This window comes from Artemia sp. Qi Xiang Cuo, chromosome 14 (genome assembly GCF_049724085.1).
Source record: "Artemia sp. Qi Xiang Cuo chromosome 14, ASM4972408v1, whole genome shotgun sequence".
Classification (NCBI taxonomy): domain Eukaryota; kingdom Metazoa; phylum Arthropoda; class Branchiopoda; order Anostraca; family Artemiidae; genus Artemia; species Artemia sp. Qi Xiang Cuo.
In genome coordinates, this window is record NC_142807.1 from 42,428,947 (window position 1) to 42,447,995 (window position 19,049).

Here is a 19,049-nt window from a genome sequence, read left to right on the forward strand (position 1 = left end):
CCTCCAATCATTTTCGACTATTAAAAAGGGCACTAGCTCTTTAATTTCCAATCGAATGAGCCTGCTTTGAAGTTTCTACGACAACGCCTTCTATAAAAACCTTATATGCCCCCAAGGCATAACTTAAAACCCTTGCCCTGAGGGTTGTCGGGGAGTATCCTCCTCAAGAAAATATTTTCTATTAGTAAATCAACTATGCTGAACAAAATGGCTATCTCAAAATTCTGTTTGGGTGTGTTGGGGGGACTCATGGGCGTGGGGGGGCTAGTTGCCCTCCAATCATTTTCGACTATTAAAAAGGGCACTAGAACTCTTGATTTACAATCGAATGAGCCCCCTATGAAGCTTCTACGACGACCCCTTCCATATGAAGTGCCTCTGGGAAAAAAAAATAATAATAAAACATTGGATACGTATGGCCTTTACTATAGGCAACGCTACAGCGTTGCCTCTGATATGCATTACAACTCTGGATGTGCAATAAATTCCTTTTTCCGTATTAGCTTACAGTTGTAAATTAAGTCATAAACTTCTTGTATGGGTTGTGAATTCCTAGTTTAATCTGCAAACTTTGATTCCTTTTAATCTATTTCCGTATAAGATTCTGTAAATGAAAATCTGTATCTCTAATCATTTGTGCTATTTGGTATTTTCTCCAGCTTTTGATATTTTGCGCTCTTTTTTGTAGATAGTTAAATTCCCAGAATGAGTTTAGTCTCTGAATAATAACATTCATTCATTATGACACTGGGTATATGTTTTTTAGGTCCTTGTGTATTAGCCAGTACACTCGAGAATTTGGTTCTACAAGATCAGACAATAACCAGTTTACAGCTGTCAGTTTCGGAGAAAATTAGCTTAGGCTCAGTTGAAATCTACGTTGTAGGTATATTTTTTTTAAATATTTAATGTGCAGAGATAGTATTTTCGTTGGGTTAGGTATTTAATATAAAGCGATCTGTGCGGCCGCCTTTCCATAATTCTTTGTTGTAGTTTCCATAATTTTGTCTCTAAAATATTGTATTTTCATCATATCTTTCATTATGATTAACCTAACTTCTCTTCTCGATTGTGTGCTGGCTAATACACAAGTATCTTTTTTATTTTCCGATTCAAATATTTGACCACAACGACTAATTTACCTTGTATAATCTACCCGCTGACGCTCTGACGCCTCTAATAGTAAGATGACAAGTCATTACTTTTAAGGCAAGAATAGTCTTTGTTTTTGTCTTTTCCAACAAAGTGCTTTAGCTGCTTTTAGGGGTGCTTTTGAAGATGCTTTAAATAAAATGACTTAGCAGAGTACAGTGCGTAAAGCATCCGTTCAATTCGCCCAAATAGGAATGTATCAAGGCCAATCGATAACAAAATGACATCACTCTAATCTGCACAAAAGTACGGGCGTTGTTATTACATATTCAAAATATTTTGTACAATTTTAATTAGCTGGAAGTTATCCAATACTTCATATACTGATATTGCCAATTCTTATTCCATATTTTGAAAATAACAAGCTGGCAAGAGAACCCAGATAAAAGTTGTTTTAACAATTATTCTTAAAGAAACATCTTTTTCAAAGTTACACTTTAGAAAATTAGGTTCTTCTAATATGTTTTCTGATGCTCAATCCTAATGAAATATACCGAAGTATGGTAAAAAAAAATATAATACTTTAGAAACAAATTTTGGCTATATATTTGCGCATTAGGTGGAGGGGGGGAGTAAAGTATAGCGGGTCTGCGTGCCTAATGATTTAGGTACAATTATTCTTCATATTATGTAGTAAGAATTGTTTTCTAACTTTACACTGTCCAATACTTTACCCCCCCCCTAATGCGCAAATATATAGCCCAAATTATGTATTTTCCATCTATTCTGTCACTTCTCTTTGTCTTATCTCGATCTAGTACTAAGCTGAAAGAAACTAACAAAAAAAACGGTTCTGCAATGCGTTAATGAATGAACACTTAGAACGGTATGGTGTAGATCATTCAAGTACCGAAAATTATTTCAAAATTGTTTGGTCACATAATTCTTTGTATGTCCAGTACACAAACATAACACATCTTCAGTCATGTACTAATGCAGACCACGTGAAACTACACCCCATGCTATTAATATACAAGGAGTTCCGTGTCCAACGAACAGAATGCGGTCAAGCACAGACGCACACAATCACATAAAAGGAGAAACAAGTAAGCAAACACGCAATTAGAGAGCACTAATCTTCATGTTGGAATATGGCTTCAAATTTTTACTCCCTGCATCTAAATACTAAATGAAAATTTGTTTTCATAAGTACATACGATACACCGCATAAAAAGCACTCACGACTATTTGGCAATGACAGTTTTATGAGGGAGATAACGATTCCCTTTTAGATTGACATAAAACTGACTAACAAGACAACCCTGAAGGATGTGTGTCATATAAACAAATGTGCTATAGAAAATATTTAACTCTCAAGCCATTTTGTCCAATGGCCAGCCTACTTTCGAAAATTATGTGCATCATATGTGATGCGCCTAAGCGTAGGAGAAGTGTGCTATGTGTGGCAAGAAGTGTTTCATGGCACAAAAAGGTGTGGTGTGGCGACAGAAGTGGAGATCTGAAATTTGCAAAGGTGGCCGAAGGTGGACAATTCCTTCGATTTTGTCAAGCTAGACGCTTCAGCATATGGTTACTTTCGGTATAATTGTAATGGTTGAAAAGCCTTAAAAATATATCTCCGGAAGTGACATAGTGCCCATTATACAAATAGCCTGTTTCAAAATAGAGTCTTTACGCATACATTTTAGTGAAAAGTTAGAGACAACTTGTTCTAATTAGACCAGGAATTACTCTATCTACTCCAAGGGGCGTTCCCTCCCCCTACTCAAGCTATAAACAGGTTGCACCACAAGTAGCCTACTCGTACCGAGACTAATTTTGCTACACCTGCTCCTGTCACCACTACATCAACAAAGACTAACCCTGGTAGTTCTCAGCTGTCTTCTGCCAAAAAGTAGTACAAACACACAAATTCGATTTTCAGTAAGAATAGAGCTCCCCTAGTCTTGACACAGCGAGTCCCAAGGAGCAATCAGAATTGTTCAATCAGAATTGTTTTACAGAGATACGACCTAGTACAGGGGTGAAAACAAATTTTTCTGGCTTTCCATACCCAAAACCTAGCATCTACGTACAGCAGAAAACAGAGTAGTAAATCGAGGAAGAAACTAGACTTCAGAATACCCATGGACGAAGTTTCTGCCGGTAAAAAAAAATAGGGATTTTCTCGAAACCTGTCTTATCACAACTGGTTCTAATTTTCTAACATAGCTGAATTACACTGTAACTACTGCTACCAGACTATTTCTAAAACTGCCCAGACTAGTTCTACGACTGTCCTACCATTGTCCAGAATTTGGTTTTCACCGAGATGTCTTAGAATTATGTATTCACAAACGAAGCAGATATAAGCAACATACGAGTATTAACGGTATAGGAAATAATAAAGAAGGTGTGCATGTAATTGAAGCCCTGTTCATCTGAACCCTCATTCAAATCAAGCCATTCAACTGAAACCGCGTTCAACTGAACCTCCATTAAATCAAACCCTGTTTAACTCAACATCCCATACAACTCAACCCCCTTTCAACTCAAGCCCTGTGCAATTCAGCCCTCATTTAACTCAACTCTATGCAACCCAGTCCCCATTTAACTTAGCCCCGTTTAACTCAATCTCCATTTGACTTGACCTACATGCAACTCAACTTCCGCTTAACTCAACCCACGTTCAACTTGACCCCCTCAATCCTCATGAAACTCAAACCACCGTTTAACCCAACCCTAATTGACCCTACCTCATTGCTGCAACTGTGAAATTCAGGCGTGCTCAGGCCCTGGACACGAAAAAATTTGCTTATTTCAAATTTACAAGCCAGAAGGATAAATTGTTGTTTTTTAGAGAGGGGAGGAGGGGGAATAGTTTTGCATTAAAGAAGCATTAAAAAACACTTATATACGAATTGACCAATGAACAAATACCATTTTATTCGGGTTGACTTTATCCCTTCCGACAAAACAGGCTGAACTATATTTTAGCCAAATAGGGTTGGATTAAACAGGGGTCGGGTTGCATGAGGATGGATTTAAATGAGGTTTGGATTCCTTGGGAGTTGAGTTGAACGGGGTTGACTGCGGGGATGAACTGCACAGGACTTAGGTTGACTGGGGACTGAACTAAACAGGGTAGAGTTGCACAGTGGTTGAGTTAAATGAGGGTTGAATTAAACGGGGGTTGAGTTGAATGAGGGTTGAGTTGCATGGAGAATTAGTTGAACGGGGTCGAGTTGCATGGGTTTGACTTGAATGAAGGGTTGAGTTAAAGGAGGGTTCAGTTAACAGGTGTTAAGTCGAGAACGGGGGTGTTAAGTTGCACGATGGTTCAGTTAAATGGGTTCAGTTGAATGGTGTTCAATTAAACGTGGGTTCAGTCGCACCGGAATCAATAAATATAACACTAAATTAGCGCAAGATGAAGTAGTAATTCAGAAGAAGAGCCCTTGCTACTTAAATATGACTCGTGGGTAGAACCTAGAATTGAAGGCACTTTTTTTGCGATTTTTATTCGGGAAATATTTGCATTCTGGGAGTTTCAGATACTTGTTTCAGCGATTGTATCAAACAATAAGCTGTAGGAAAAAAGAGCTTCAGCACTGTTACATAGGGCTATAATGAAAGAAATGTTAAGATGGTATGTTCACGTTTTACAGATGAAAAACTTGCAAAAACTTTGGTTTTTGGAAACCCAGCAGGGTCTAAAAAAGCAGGAGGTCCCTGAATGGGGTAGGCAGAGACCATAAGAATTTTCTTTTAAGAAAGCACGAGCTTCATGGGAGGGGTTAAACAATAAGCTATTAAAAGAGTAATCTTACTAACAATATGGTAGTCTTTGCCTGAATATTTTACAGCCCAATTTAAGGAACAATGAAACCAGCATCACAAGGAGTCTTACCTCGAATTACGAAATCCAGACCTTCCACATGTGATGACATAAAATTTATCATCGGCTAGTTCAAGTGTCCTATGAAATCTCACTGCAATTGGAAGTGACCTTTCTTGCTGAAAATTGGAAAAGAAACACAGTTTTAATTATCAGACAGCGAAATGATAAACTATAGAGGGTAAAAATTACTGACGGAATCAATAACCCTAAAAATATATATTCCCACACTATAGGAGGGACAGATCAAGTGTCCTTAAATTAAAACCCTTTCCGAGTCTGATCATGGCTTTACGAAAATATAACGTTTTCATTCCAGCTGACATTGTCATAGTAGCTGGAACGAAAGAAAAGTAACTTTCAATTTGCTTTTTTAGTAACTTTTACCGAAGATATTCAACGAGCATTTTTAGTGAAGTAACTGTGCATCATTATCATCATTGCTATTAACACTAGTTGGAAACATGTTGAAATCATTATTAGAGTACATTATAATAAAAGAGTAATGAATAAAATTTGAACTCAAGAAGATTATACTCTTACAAATTAATAAGCCCGTTGTTGCTTCACAACCGCTCCCGATGGAGGTCAACTTCAAAGTGACTTCTAAGGTTAAAGTGAAGTTACTACGGTTTGCAATCTGGAATACACCCATACCTTGACGTTTACATTCACTGATGACCCTCTATTCTGCATCCATGTAGTTTTAATGACATTTCATGCATAATACTTAGGCTATGCATCTTTGGTTTCTTTAGAAAAAAAGCCGACAAGAAGTCAGGAATGTGCGAAATAAGAAAATAGTTAAAATTTCAATAAACGAAGTTTTTCTTAAATTCATCGAATTACGAGCCACAGAAAGAAAAAGAGCAATGTATAATAAAGCATTTATTTATATAGAATCCCTTTGAAATCTCAAGACAGTTATGGTTTCATATAATTCTCCTGGTTTTACTTTTTTTAAGCCCAATTCCCCCTCCCAAATGAATTTTCGTGTATATGCCTGACCTAACTATAGGCGAAAATATACTTCAACATTATCTGTTTTCATTGTTTGTTAGTAGGCTACTAGTTTATTTCAAAAATCGATTCAACGAGAAACCATTGAACATGGGCGGTCTGTACAGTTTTCTGAAAAAAAGAAAAAAGTAATAAAACGACTTTAAAAAAGATTTTGCATGTACACATAATAAAACACTAATTATCAAGTAGCAAAGTCAGTCCGTTGAAATGCATAAAAAGAAAACTAGAGTAGGCTAAACTCTTTTGCAAGAATCGGACAAAAGGGGTTCACCCCCACACAAAATTTAAAACCAGGTCTATCTGAGCCAAAATAAATAAATAAAACAGTCATCAAAATTCTAGGCAGCCACCTAAAATGAAATCAAAAGATTGAATTTAATAAAAAAAAGAGTCTGGAATTGCGATTTTTAGCTTAGCTCTTTTGGTAATTTTCTCTGTTTTTTTGTTCTTTTCTTTTTCAGCTGTAGAACATAAATATATATGAAAGCGAGATTTTTCAAATGAAAGTAAGGAGCGATAAAAACCTGAAGCGAACAGAAGTAATTCTGTATGTGAACAGGGTTGCACCCTCACAAATGAAATATTCTTGGCGCTAAAGTCTTTTGGTGCTTTAAAATTACTTTGTATTCCAATTCAACGACACTTGTGTCTCAGCAGCCGTTCTCAAAGAATAAGGACAAAAATTCAAACCTTAGCATAAAGAGCGGGAGGTGAGGAGGGGATAGTTCCCCTCATATAGGCTACATGATGATTCTGTTTATTTTTAAGTTTTATTGTTTCTCCTTACTTTCTTTTGAAGACAACTTGTGGTCTTACATTTAGTTTCTGTTTGTTTTTAATGGCACACCCAGGGTTCCACTGAATGCGAGACTGTGTGCATATTTAGGAACGAATGTGCCACCATGCGGTATTACTGTCTCTAAAAAAAACAAGAAAGAGAAAAATATCAACAACAAAAAAAACAACAAACGAGACTGTGGCCAGTGGAGAGAAAAGAAAAGACAAATGCAAAACAACGCGGATATTTCGCCTGTATCACAAACAAGGCGTCTTTTTTTGTCATGGCTGGCCAGTTCGGCTTAAGATCTTTCATTACTGTCTCTGAAAATGGGAAGCTCAATATATAGCTTTTTAATAATTTTAATTTGAATGGTTGTCTCAGAATTTTCACTCTACGGCTTTTTGCAACCCTTTTGGCCAAAATTGCAGTTTATCGCCACAAAATGGCAGAAAACAACATTTTTCTGTAATATAATCATTTTGCAACTTAAAAAAGGCACTACAACTGTCAATTTCCTTTCTAATTAGCCATCTCCGGGCATTCTAAAGACATTGATTCGTTACGATCATACCCCCAAAAAGGCATAATTTTACGTTTTGTAGATAGGGGCTTCAACAACCTATACAATAAGGTTCTCTGGCAGGCTCAATTTGATGCTATAATACTCGTCAAAATCTCTCACCCTTTTGGGGATGTACTCCCTCTTTTTGAAGAACCAGGCAGATTTTCTCAGGACCGTAACTTTTGTGGGTATTTCTAAACTTAATAAATTTTATACATTTGAAATTACCATGAAAATCCGATTCTTTTGACGTATATATTGTTACCAAAACTCATTTTCTTACGGTTTCGGTTACTATTAGCCCGAGTCACTGCTTACTTGCAGTTCTTTGGAACGAAGTGTTTGATATGCCTGATAGGTTGGCCACCACGTTCAGTTCCTAAAGTGTTATAATTGCCCAAATTTTTGTGCTACACAGCGTTTTTCGGTGCTACAGTAAAAAAAAGTGTTCTGGCTTGTGGCGCGACACGCGCATGGTCCGTTTAAGTGTACTTAGATTGGTTTTTAGGTCAATGTTTAATCTCTTTTATTGTAAAGGGATAAAAAAGTATCATGAGCTGATCAGAGCGCTGAATAAAAAAATGTACGCGCACGCGCATATCCCGTATTTAAATGTATTTAGCTTATTGTTATGCATAAAAAATGTTCTGACATATATTTTGGTGTGAGTCCCATCACGTAATTGCATTATATATGTACATATTTTCAATTTGGTCATACAAGAGAAAAAATGCTACACTGTCTCACATGGTAAAATAGTGCTAAAATAGCACTTTCGTGCTTCAGGTGGCAACCCTGATGCCTGATCACTTAGTAAACAATCTAGCCATTAACTTTGATGTACGTGGTTAACCTGTGTCGAAAATGTGTCAAAGATTGTGTCCGCATTACTGAGAGGGTCAAAAGACAGTCCGATTTATACATTCCAATCGAGGAATTAACATGAGACTTATTAATAGCTGAGTTTTCTCAAATAGCGGGCACTTAAACAGATTGTTACCTTAACATGGCGTGCATGGCGTGTAGAAAAAGAAAAAAATACAACAGAAATTATTTTAAGAAGAATAACCAGTATTTTCTTTTTCAAAATTAAATGTGTTGCTACAACGTACCAACACACTTAAACTACTGAGTCCATAAGTGAAAACACTAGATTACGTATTTATTTTCAACAATATCATTGCTTGATATTACATTTAAAAACATGCAGACAAAGAGGTTTTGTTGAAAAAATAACACCATCGCTGATTTCCGTTTTTTTTTTATAACAAATAATCCACACAATAGAACTAAAAACCTAATTCTTATTATATAGCTCGACGGGAACAACGACAAAAATGACCTTATCAGTTTACTCTAGCATTGACCAGGACTAACGTATTCAGCTTTCTAATTCCTGACAGATATCTTTGATCGGGTAAGAGATCACAGAGCTGGGTCTTAGACAGCAACACTTTCCAAAGCTCACTATTAGGGTATTGTCTAGTAATGGAGCAAGGGGGACCCAGGCATTTCCAACGCCTTTTCGCAAGGGGTATTCTGGCGACCCAGAATAAACGATAACCTTCGCTTCTTTACCGACTCGAGCTCCTGGCAGAGCAATTCCGTTCTTAGTACCGGAGTAACCCAAACGGGAATTAACAAATAATAAAACCATAGAAATAAGGTAAAAGGTTAATTTGGAAAACTCTCTAGTATCAAAGGTGTTTAGAGCTTCTTATAATTGCAGAAAATATTGCAACCCAGGTTGATAAACTTTGCTTTAAAGAGCCTGCATAAAATAAAGAAAAAAAAACTTGAGCGCAAGTCAGAGCATATTTTACGCTTAAAAAGCACGAGCGTAAAAAAAAAAAAAAAAAAAAAAAAACAAAGAAGGGAATTACCAGAGCTTAAAATTCAAAAAAGTTGCAACTAACTTCTGTAAAAAATATGTCGTCTTTCTTTGTATATGACCAGTAGAAGTATGGACGTGTACTAGGAATTCAAGTAGATAAATTTAACTTCGGGTCTTTGACTTTTATTCCTGATTTTCCGTCTACTTAAGGGGAGAAAAAAAATTCTTCTAGAAGCAATGAAAAAAAAATGTCTATAATCCCTTATGCAACTAAAAGTAACACATGTAAAAACAATTAAAAAGATAATACTATATATTTTTTTCCATGGCCGCAAGTGCTGATAGCGTGGTAAGTAGAGTGAGTGTAGTAAATATAAGGCCGTTAGCTTAATTTCTCTAAGAAAATTACTTAGCATAATCGTACTTATGGGACTAAGAGATTTGTAGATAAAGTTTCAAGAGGGGAACCTCGTGGCTCTAAAAGGGAAAGGGAGAGGATGTGTCGATCAAATTTTCAGGCTTATATTTATAACTGACAAGTGTGTGAATCATCATACCCCTTTAGTCCTCGGTTTTATAAATTATAAGCAGGCTTTTGATTCAGATGATAAAATAGCTTTAGTGAAGGTCTTATCCTTGTATGGTAAACCAGATATGTATATTGAAGTGGTAAGGGCTATATACCCGAACAATATTGTTACGGTTAAAGTAGGTTAGTAGGCAGTGGGGTTAGTAGCTGGTTTGGTGTTGATTTCAGGAGGTTTGTTTGTTGTTGAAGCATGTATGTGTCCTATCCCCGTCGATATGGATTATTTTATGGACTTTGGACCAATGATTATGCGGAAGGCTATGGGAGAACATGGAATCAAATAGGGAGCTAAAACTTTCCTAGACGTAGACCACGCCAATAATTTGAGTGATTTAGATAAAAATATTTAGCAAAATGAATGAATGTTTAGAGGTTTTCAGGGTTCAGGGTGCAAGAATAGGTTTGAAAATCAATGTTAAGAAGACTAAGTAGCTTAGAATAGGAACAAATGAGGGTGAAAAGGTGGGTTGGGTTGTAAGAAGATTGATTAAGTGGATAGGTTAACTTACCTAGGCAGTAATATTAGTGAAGTCGGTGGATGCAGTGACGATATAAAAAGTAGAAGAGCCAAGGCTCAGCCACTGGGAGTTTCTTATGGTTAAGAGATTAATTGATTGGGAGTTTTCCGGTGTAATTTTCTATGCTAAATTTAAAAATCCAATCTGAAATCTAATTTTATTCTGGCGCTCAATTATTTCAGTAAGTCCTTTTGAAGTTAAGCCCAGACAAAACCGACTTAAAAAAAAAAATACTGCTTGAGAATTGAATTCTCCAAAAAGTTTCAAAGTAGAAAATTTTTTCCTATTAATGGTATGTAAGGGGTCAACAATTATTCCGCACAAACTGAAGTTCCAAACTGAAAATTCCGCACAATCAGAATTTTGAGTTACAGCAAGAGCATAGTGCTCTTGAACGAAAAAAAAAATTTGTAGTGCAATTGTCGTTGAAGTATACAGTTTTTCAACCAACTTTTCTTGCCTTCTTCCTATTAAGACCATTTTTTCGTAAACTGGAAAATTCATTATACTCAAGAAAAATTTAAAAGAACTTTATATGGCTTAGCCCATATATTGGCAAAATTAAGCCCAGAGCTTAGATGGAGAGGTAAGAAGTCAAAGCAGTTAGGGTTTATACACGTAATATTAGCTTCTCCCTGAGATAAACTTCAGTCTTTCGGCCAAACTCCAACGTAAAAGCCCGGAACGACTTTCAAAAATATTTTTTATAGAAGTATTTGAGGTTGTGGTCCAATAAAACATTTTTATCTTTCAAGGATACGTAAATAAGAGTTAATACTTCTCTTGGTGTGACAAAAAATTATTAGTACGACAATAAAATAAATAAAATAGGATGTATACCCTATACCTTTACAATTGGTGTGCTCCAGAACACAACCATACTACATGTTTTATGAAACTTATTCAGCCATATATATTTGAAAAAACAGTAGGGAAATCGGGAATTCATTTTTTTCAAACAGTTCGTGGTAACGAACTATAAGTAAGGAGCGACCCGGCTCAATGGTAACCGAAACTCTAGAAAACGGGTTTTCGATACCAATAGATACATCAAAAGAATCAGATTTCAATGCTGAATTCAAATATTCAATTTTCATCAAGTTTAGTTATATCCATCAAAAGTTACACGCCTGAGAAAATTTGGCTGATTTTCGAAAAAAGGGAGAAAGACCCCCTAAAAATTATAGAACCTTAATGAAAATCACATCATCATATTCAGCGTATCAGGGAACCCTACTGTAGAGGTTTCAAGCTCCTATCTACAAAAATGTGGAATTTTGTATTTTTTGTCAGAAGAAAGATCACGGATGCGTGTTTATTTTATTTTTTTTTTCCCCAGAGGTGATCGTATCGACCTAGTGGTCCTAGAATATCGTGGAAGGGCTCATTGGAACGGAAATTAAAATTTCTAGAGCCCTTTTTAAGTGACCTAAAAATGGAGGGCAACTAGGCCCCCTCCCACGCTCATTTTTTTCCCAAAGTCACCTGATCAAAATTTTGAGATAGCCATTTTGTTCAGTATGGTTGAAAATAATTATAAGTATGTCCTTTAGGATGACTTAATCCTCCGAAGTCCCCGGGGGGAGGGCTGAAAGTTATGATCTTTGCCCAATGTTAACATATAGTATTGGTTATTAGGGAGTATACAGACGTTTTCAGGGGGGATTTTTTCCGGTAGTAGGGGGGGGGGGTCGGGGGTTATTTGGGAAGATCTGTCCATGAAGAAAGTTTTCATGGGGGAAGGGACATTGCTCTGAAGGGGCGCCGAATTTCCCAGCATTATTTAAAAAAAATATCAGAAATTAAATATTAAAACAAAAGTTTTCCAACTGAAAATAAGGAGTAACATCAAAACTTAAAACGAACAGAAAATATTACGTGTATGATTGGGTTTACCCCCTAATCAATACTTCGGTCTTTAAGCCAAGGACTTTTTAGTATTTTCCTAAGAGCTTTTTATTCTAAGTAATAGCCTTAGTGGTTAAAAGGCCGTTTTTTGAGAATTGGGAACAAACTGAACTTTAGCTTAAACAGCGAGGTTTTGACTTGGGGGTGAGCCCCCTAATACACATAATAAAAATATATGAATATAAAAGTTCGTTACGTAAGTTAATTCGTAAGTTACGTATATTTATTACTAATAAAAACGCTCGTAAATAAAATTAAACAAGTTTCGAGAAAGCCATTTAACCAGATAAAAGTTAACTTAATATGCAAATTTTGTTTTAATTATTCATGTGCGGTGAGCCAAAATCAAAACCTGCATTAATTCAAAAACGTTCAAAAATTAAATAAAAAAAACAAGTTTTTTTTAACTAAAAGTAAGTAGCGACGTTAAAACTTAAAACGAGCAGAAATTATACCTTATATGAAGGAGGCTGGCCCTCCTGCAACGCCTCGCTCTTTACGCTAAAGTTTGACTTTCTCATAATCCTTATTTTTTTTAAACAATAAAAAACTTTAGCGTAAAGAGCGAGGCGTTGAGGAGGGGACAACCCCTTTCATATTCGGAATAACTTCTGTTCGTTTTAAGTTTTAAAGTCGTTCCTTACTTTCAGTTAAAAAAAAACTTGTTTTTTTATTTAATTTTTATAAGACTGCCGTGTGCAGATATGTTTTTTAAGTTGTGCGCGCCAAATAAAAATTAGGAGTGAATAGCCGAAGGTGGATTCAGGAGGGGGCGATCAGATGACTAAAAAGCGTATAATCTCCATGGGGGGGAGTTAACAAAACAACCCAATTATCGCCCAAAAGCATTACAGAATATGTAGGTCTTGACAAATCGATGGGAGAATTTGGGAGCAGGGCCTTTTTCAGTTTTCGACTGAAAGTGCATCACAAAGCGTAGAAAGTTTGTTGTTATCTGCCATTTCAGGCTATAGGCAGTAAAAAAAAACATGGGGGTAATTAAGTTCTGGAACAGAAGTAATGAGCCATGGAAGTCAACAGATTTACAATTAAATGTAATAACCCTGGAGTTAATTGAGTCCAAATACAGGCAACAAAGAACTTCTCTTAAGACATCGGAATGTTTCTGCCGATGGCAAATTTCCGTCACATGAAGTACAAGCAAATATTAGAGCTCTTTTTTTTATTTGTTTTGAGAATAAAAAGTTTCTGCGCAAATAATGGGTTGAAGGAAAAATTGTTTCCGTAACGTTGCATGTTGGTTTCCCATTGCCGTTCCGTAACGTGCCATTCCTGAACAGCTTAACGTAAGAATGTAAAATGGTCCGCAGCTCCTATCAAATAGTTCGTAGTAAGGAACTGTAAGTAAGGACTAATCCGACTCAATAGTGACCGAAACTCTCAAAATAGGAATTTTGATCCCATTAGAAACATCAGAAGAATCAAATTTTTATACTGATTTTAAATATATAAGTTTCATCAAGTTTAGTCTTACCCATCAAAAGTTACGCGCCTGAGAAAATTTGCCTTATTTTTGAAAAAAGGGGGAAACACCCCCTAAAAGTCATAGAACTTTAATGAAAATCACAAGATTAGATTCAGCGTATCAGAGAACCTTACTATAGAAGTTTCAAGCTCCTATGTGCAAAATGTAGAATTTTGTATTTTTTGCCTGAAGAAAGATCATGGATGCGTGTTAATTTGTTTTTTTTTTGTTTTGTTTTTTCCAGGGGTGATCCTATCGACCTAGTGGTCCTAGAATATCGTGGGACGGCTCATTCGGACGGCTATTAAAAGTTCTAGTGCTCTTTTTAAGTGACCAAAAAATAGAGGATAACTAGGCCCCCTCCCACGCTCATTTTTTTCCCAAAGTCACCCAATCAAAATTTTGAGATATTCATTTTGTTCAGCATGGTCGAAGAATACAATAACTATATCTTTGAGGATTACTTAGTCCCCCACAGTCCCCGGGAAAAGTTCTGCAAGTCATGAACTTACATATAGTATTGGTTATTGGGACGTAGAGGCTACAGAAGTTTTCAGGGGGGATTTTTTCAGGTAGTTGGGGGGAGGGGGTGGTTCGGGGGTTAACTGGCAGGATCTTTCCATAGAGAAAGTTTTCATGGGGGAAGAGACATTGCTATGAAGGGGGTGCCAGATTTCCCAGCATTATTTAAAGAACGATCAGAAATTAAATAATAAAAAAAACAATTTTTTCCACTGAAAGTAAGGAGCAACATCAAAACTTAAAACGCACAGAAATTATTAAGTATATGATTGGGTTCGCCCTCTAGTCATTACCTTGCTCTTTATGCTAAAGTTTTTCTTTGTACTTTCATCAGAGCTATTTATTCTAATTAACGGCCTTTGCGATTAAGGGGTCATTCTTATAGAATTGGAACAAAATTTGAACTTTAGCGTAAAGAGTCAGGTATTGAGTAGGGAGCGAACCCCCTAACATACGTAATAAAAATATAGGAATATAGAAATTCGTTTCGTAAGTCAATTCGTAAGTTACGTCAGATCAAAATTTCGAGAAAGCCATTTAGCCAAAAAAAGGTATAATTAATGTGCAAATTTCGTTTTGATTATTCATTACGGTGAGCCAAAATCAAAGCTGCATTGATTCAAAAACGTTCAGAAATTAAATTAAAAAAACGACTTTCTTTAATTGAAAGTAAGGAGCGACATTAAAACTTAAAACGAACAGAAATTATTCCGTATATGAAAGGGGCTGTCCCCTCCTCAAGGCCTCGTTCTTTACGCTAAAGTTTGACTCTGTCTCACAATTTTATTTTTAAAACAATAAAAAAACGTTAGCGTAAAGAGCGAGGCGTTCGGAAGGGGACAGCCCCTTTCATATACGGAATAATTTCGGTTCGTTTTAAGTTTTAATGTCGCTCCTTACTTTCAGTTAAAAAAAAACTTGTTTTTTTATTTTATTTAATATCATCTAGGAATAATCACTACCATGAAGAAAGCTTGCATTTACATTGGTTTTATATTACCATTCAATAACATAAAATATTTAACGTGAGAATGGAACACCTGGATATAGCGAAGGAGAGGATTTGCCCTGAGATTGGTCCAAAGAACCCCCTCGAAGAATTGAAAACAAGTGGTCCAAAAGTGCGCTTATTTCAAATTCTGAGGCCCCTATAATTGCTCCCCCTCCCACAGCAAAAGACTTGGACCTGCATTTTACAAATTCCAAGTAGAAACAAAACTTTTAGCATGAATAATCCCTAAACACTTCTTTACCCCAAGTCAAAGATGAGAATTTGTTTTTGTTTTTTTTTTAAGCTTGCATTGTTTAGTTATAGAAAGTATTTCTAACTATTTCATCTAAAGGATTTTTTTACTTTTTTTTAAGATCTTGCAATATCACGCCAAAAATGACTTTTGGCGCAAATTGAGTAAGTATTTTCATTGATATTTTCGTTCCTTTTACGTCGTTAGAGAACAGAAATAGGATACTAAATCTTATAAAAGATAAAAGGCGCAGAAGATTGGTCAAAATTTATTTGTTTTTAACGCTGTATAGTATGGCTCAAGATAAGAGGAAAGAAGAGAAGCTTGCCATTTACAAAACTGTGTGTCTAGGATAGATTAAATTATTTTTTATGTTAATTAGTATGCAGTATTTATTTCGAGAGGGGGGGGGGCTTATATAAAGCAGTACTTTTTAGTTGATAGTTAGAACAAAAGAGCCATTACGTTTGGGTAAACTTGGGATTTTGAAGGGGATATGAGGCCCAAGGTCTCAAGGTACATCCCTGATCAAGGGCCTATAAAATATCTGTTGTGAATATACACCAACATGTGCCTTTGAGCGTGCATCACATTCTGCGTCTTTTGTCTCCAAACCTATACCCAGGCACACCTCCATACGTCCGTTCTGCGCAACATAGCATTGTAAGCAGGCCCCAAATGATGGACAAATTTCTATTTATCCCTTGACATATGTTAAAGTTAAAATTCAATAAAAGATACGGTATTTGGAAATTGACTCAATCAAGGAGGCACACTTGTGCCTCTATAAAGAGGCGACCCACCACAATGTTAAGCGATTTCCGGTCCTAGCAGTCGCAGAGAGACAGCGGTAATCGTATTTTGTAGCCCAAGCTCAAACTAAGAAACGTGCAAAATTTCACCCCCCTCCGACTTTATCTTCATGGGGCAAAGTGGGCCGGAAGTTTCGACCCTCCCACCACAGCCCCCCTTTAACGTTGTCCGAATGGGCTGAAATTCAGAGGTTAAGCTTTCCTAGGGCCCGGGAGCTTATCCTCGAAATTTCAGCTCAATCCAATCACTCCTTTCAAAAAACCAAATATAGCCACTTAAAGTTCATTTCTCTTTTTTTTTCTTAGCCACGCCTACAGGCCACAGTTGGCAACTGATCCGGGTGAATGAGGACTAATTCGAAGCAGAATTTGACCTGTTAGGGCCTATTGATATTTTCTGACCAAAAAAAGTATCCTCCACATTTATATGTAAGAAAAGACTTGTTTTACTTTATGAACCCAGGTTACTTTTTCCCCTAACAACCCCCCTTTAATGGCGGTTGTTCAAACTTAAATTTTGAGGTTAAGCTTTTCTGTGGCCTGGAAACTGCTCCTCAGAATTTCAGCTCAATCTGACCACTCCTTCCCTGTTTTCCAAAAACCAAATATCAAGTTTTGTGGGAATTTGGTTGCGTCGAAAATAGATTCCATTTACTAAAAAACAATTACAGTTGTGTCTCATTAGTCCTGCGGTTGATTCTTCAGACTGTCAGGCGGAAAACCCGGGTTCGATTCACCGTCAGAGCAATTTTTTTATATACTGAATTTAAACTTTAAAAAAGAAACTCAGTTTCTTTTTTAAATTATTTGAAAAAAATTACGTTTTCTAAAGAGTTAAAGAGGCTGAGTTACAAGGTCGACCCTTAAAACGTACAGGGATTAGGAGGCACAGTTGGGGGGTTGTTAAAGAGGCTGAGTCACAAGTTCGAACCTTAAAACGTACAGGGATTAGGAGGCACCCTGTACGACGTGATTGAGTATTCAGGAATTAAAAGCCTTAACACAAGATTGTTCAAGAGCGGGGGGTTTAGGGGGGGGGAGCCCCCCAACTTTAACTCCTGACACGATCAGCTAACAGTTAGTCAAGCAATAATAAGTAATAAACTGTACAAAAACGTGCAGAAATTATTTGAAAAAAACTACGTTTTCTAAAGAGTTAAAGAGGCTGAGTTACAAGGTCGAACCTTAAAACGTACAGGGATTAGAAGGCACAGTTGGGGGGCTGCCGCCCCCAAACCCCCGCTTTCGCAGCCTTTAAATAAAAAAAATTCTTTAAACTAAAAGTAAGGAGCGACATTAAATCTTAAAACGAACAGAAATTATTCCGTATATGAAAGGGGCTGTGCCCTCCTCAACGCCTCGCTCTTTACGCTAAAGCTTTTATTGTTTAAAAAAAGAGTTGTGAGAAAGTCAAACTTTAGCGTAAAGAGCGAGGCGTTGAGGAGGGCACAGCCCCTTTCATATACGGAATAATTTCTGTTCGTTTTAAGATTTAATGTCGCTCCTTACTTTCAGTTTAAAGATTTTTTTTTATTTAAAGGCTGTGAAAGCGGGAGGTTTGGGGGGCGGCAGCCCCCCAACTGTGCCTCTTAATCCCTGTACGTTTTAAGGTTCGACCTTGTAACTCAGCCTCTTTAACTCTTTAGAAAACGTAGTTTTTTTAAATAATTATCAGAATATGCCGCATTTCGCTTGATAATTGCTCCTTGACTTAAGGACGTTCAATACCATAAATGTCATTTTGCGAGTCTCAGTGTTGGCTGACAGTCTCAAAATATTTCCTGCACCACAGGGAGCTTCCAAAGCAATTTTGATGAAAATTGATAGGAGATCTTAAATGTCTCAACAATTCAAAAAGCAAAGAAAATCTCTTGCTAATTGTTAAGCAAAACGCTGTCTGTTCAATGTGCATGTTTCCGTGAAAGACCAAAATCTGGCGAATGTCGACATTCACCGGTGAAAATCCGAAATAAGGATATTTAACAAATATTTCGTACATATACCAAGCGACTATGCGTTTGTTGACCAGTCAGCTTTGTCAGTCTTATGAAAGGTTTGATGGTGACAGGTTAGGTTGTAAATCTCAAAATAGGTTAGAAATTAGGTTAGAATCTCAGAAATATAAATCTCACAAATGCTCAACATTCACCATTAGTGCATGGTGAATGTCAACAAATCCATAGTCGCTTGGTGTATGTCCGAAATATTTGTTAAATATCCTTATTTAGGACTTTCACCGGTGATTGTCGACATTCATCAGATTTCGGTCTTTCACCGTAACATTTATACAGCATAAAACAATATGCATCCTGTGCCTGCAAAGATTTCAATCAAGGTGGTCAGCATAATAGGTAACTTCCAAAGCTGTCAAATTACTCAGCGATACTTCTGTTGAGCTGATTTTTAATGTTTTTCCAAGCAGGTATGCTAGAATATTTTTAGGAACTGTCATTTCCAGAACTTTAAAACGAAAATTCTGCTCCGCTTAATCAAAACAAACTAAATTCACACTTTCTAATGATGCAAGTTTCATTGAATCTGAATACCCCTATCTCCGGCGCAAAACTGTCAAGTTTAATGGTTTTGTAAGGTTTTGGGAAATTAGGTGTCGGCTTTTAGTTTTCTTTCGTTTATTTGGGCCTGTTATAAAGACTGTGTAAGTTATGGCAAGACTGCCCCATCAATTATGAATAGTTTGGCCACACAAAATAAAAAACAGTTCATAATGGACGAGATAGGGTGATCCTTTATGGTACCGATATTGGTCGAAGGTTCAATTT

At 36.6% G+C, this 19,049-nt stretch overlaps 1 protein-coding gene across 1 annotated transcript in view; it reads right to left on the bottom strand.

Annotated features, from left to right (window-relative positions):
* LOC148944489 (uncharacterized) overlaps window positions 1-19,049 on the bottom strand; it is a 163,009-nt gene that overhangs the window by 116,872 nt on the left and 27,088 nt on the right. The window contains exon 4 of the mRNA XM_089099940.1: window positions 5,003-5,109. Within this exon, the coding sequence (XP_088956066.1) occupies window positions 5,003-5,109 (107 nt within the window). The remainder of the gene's footprint in view (window positions 1-5,002; window positions 5,110-19,049) is intronic.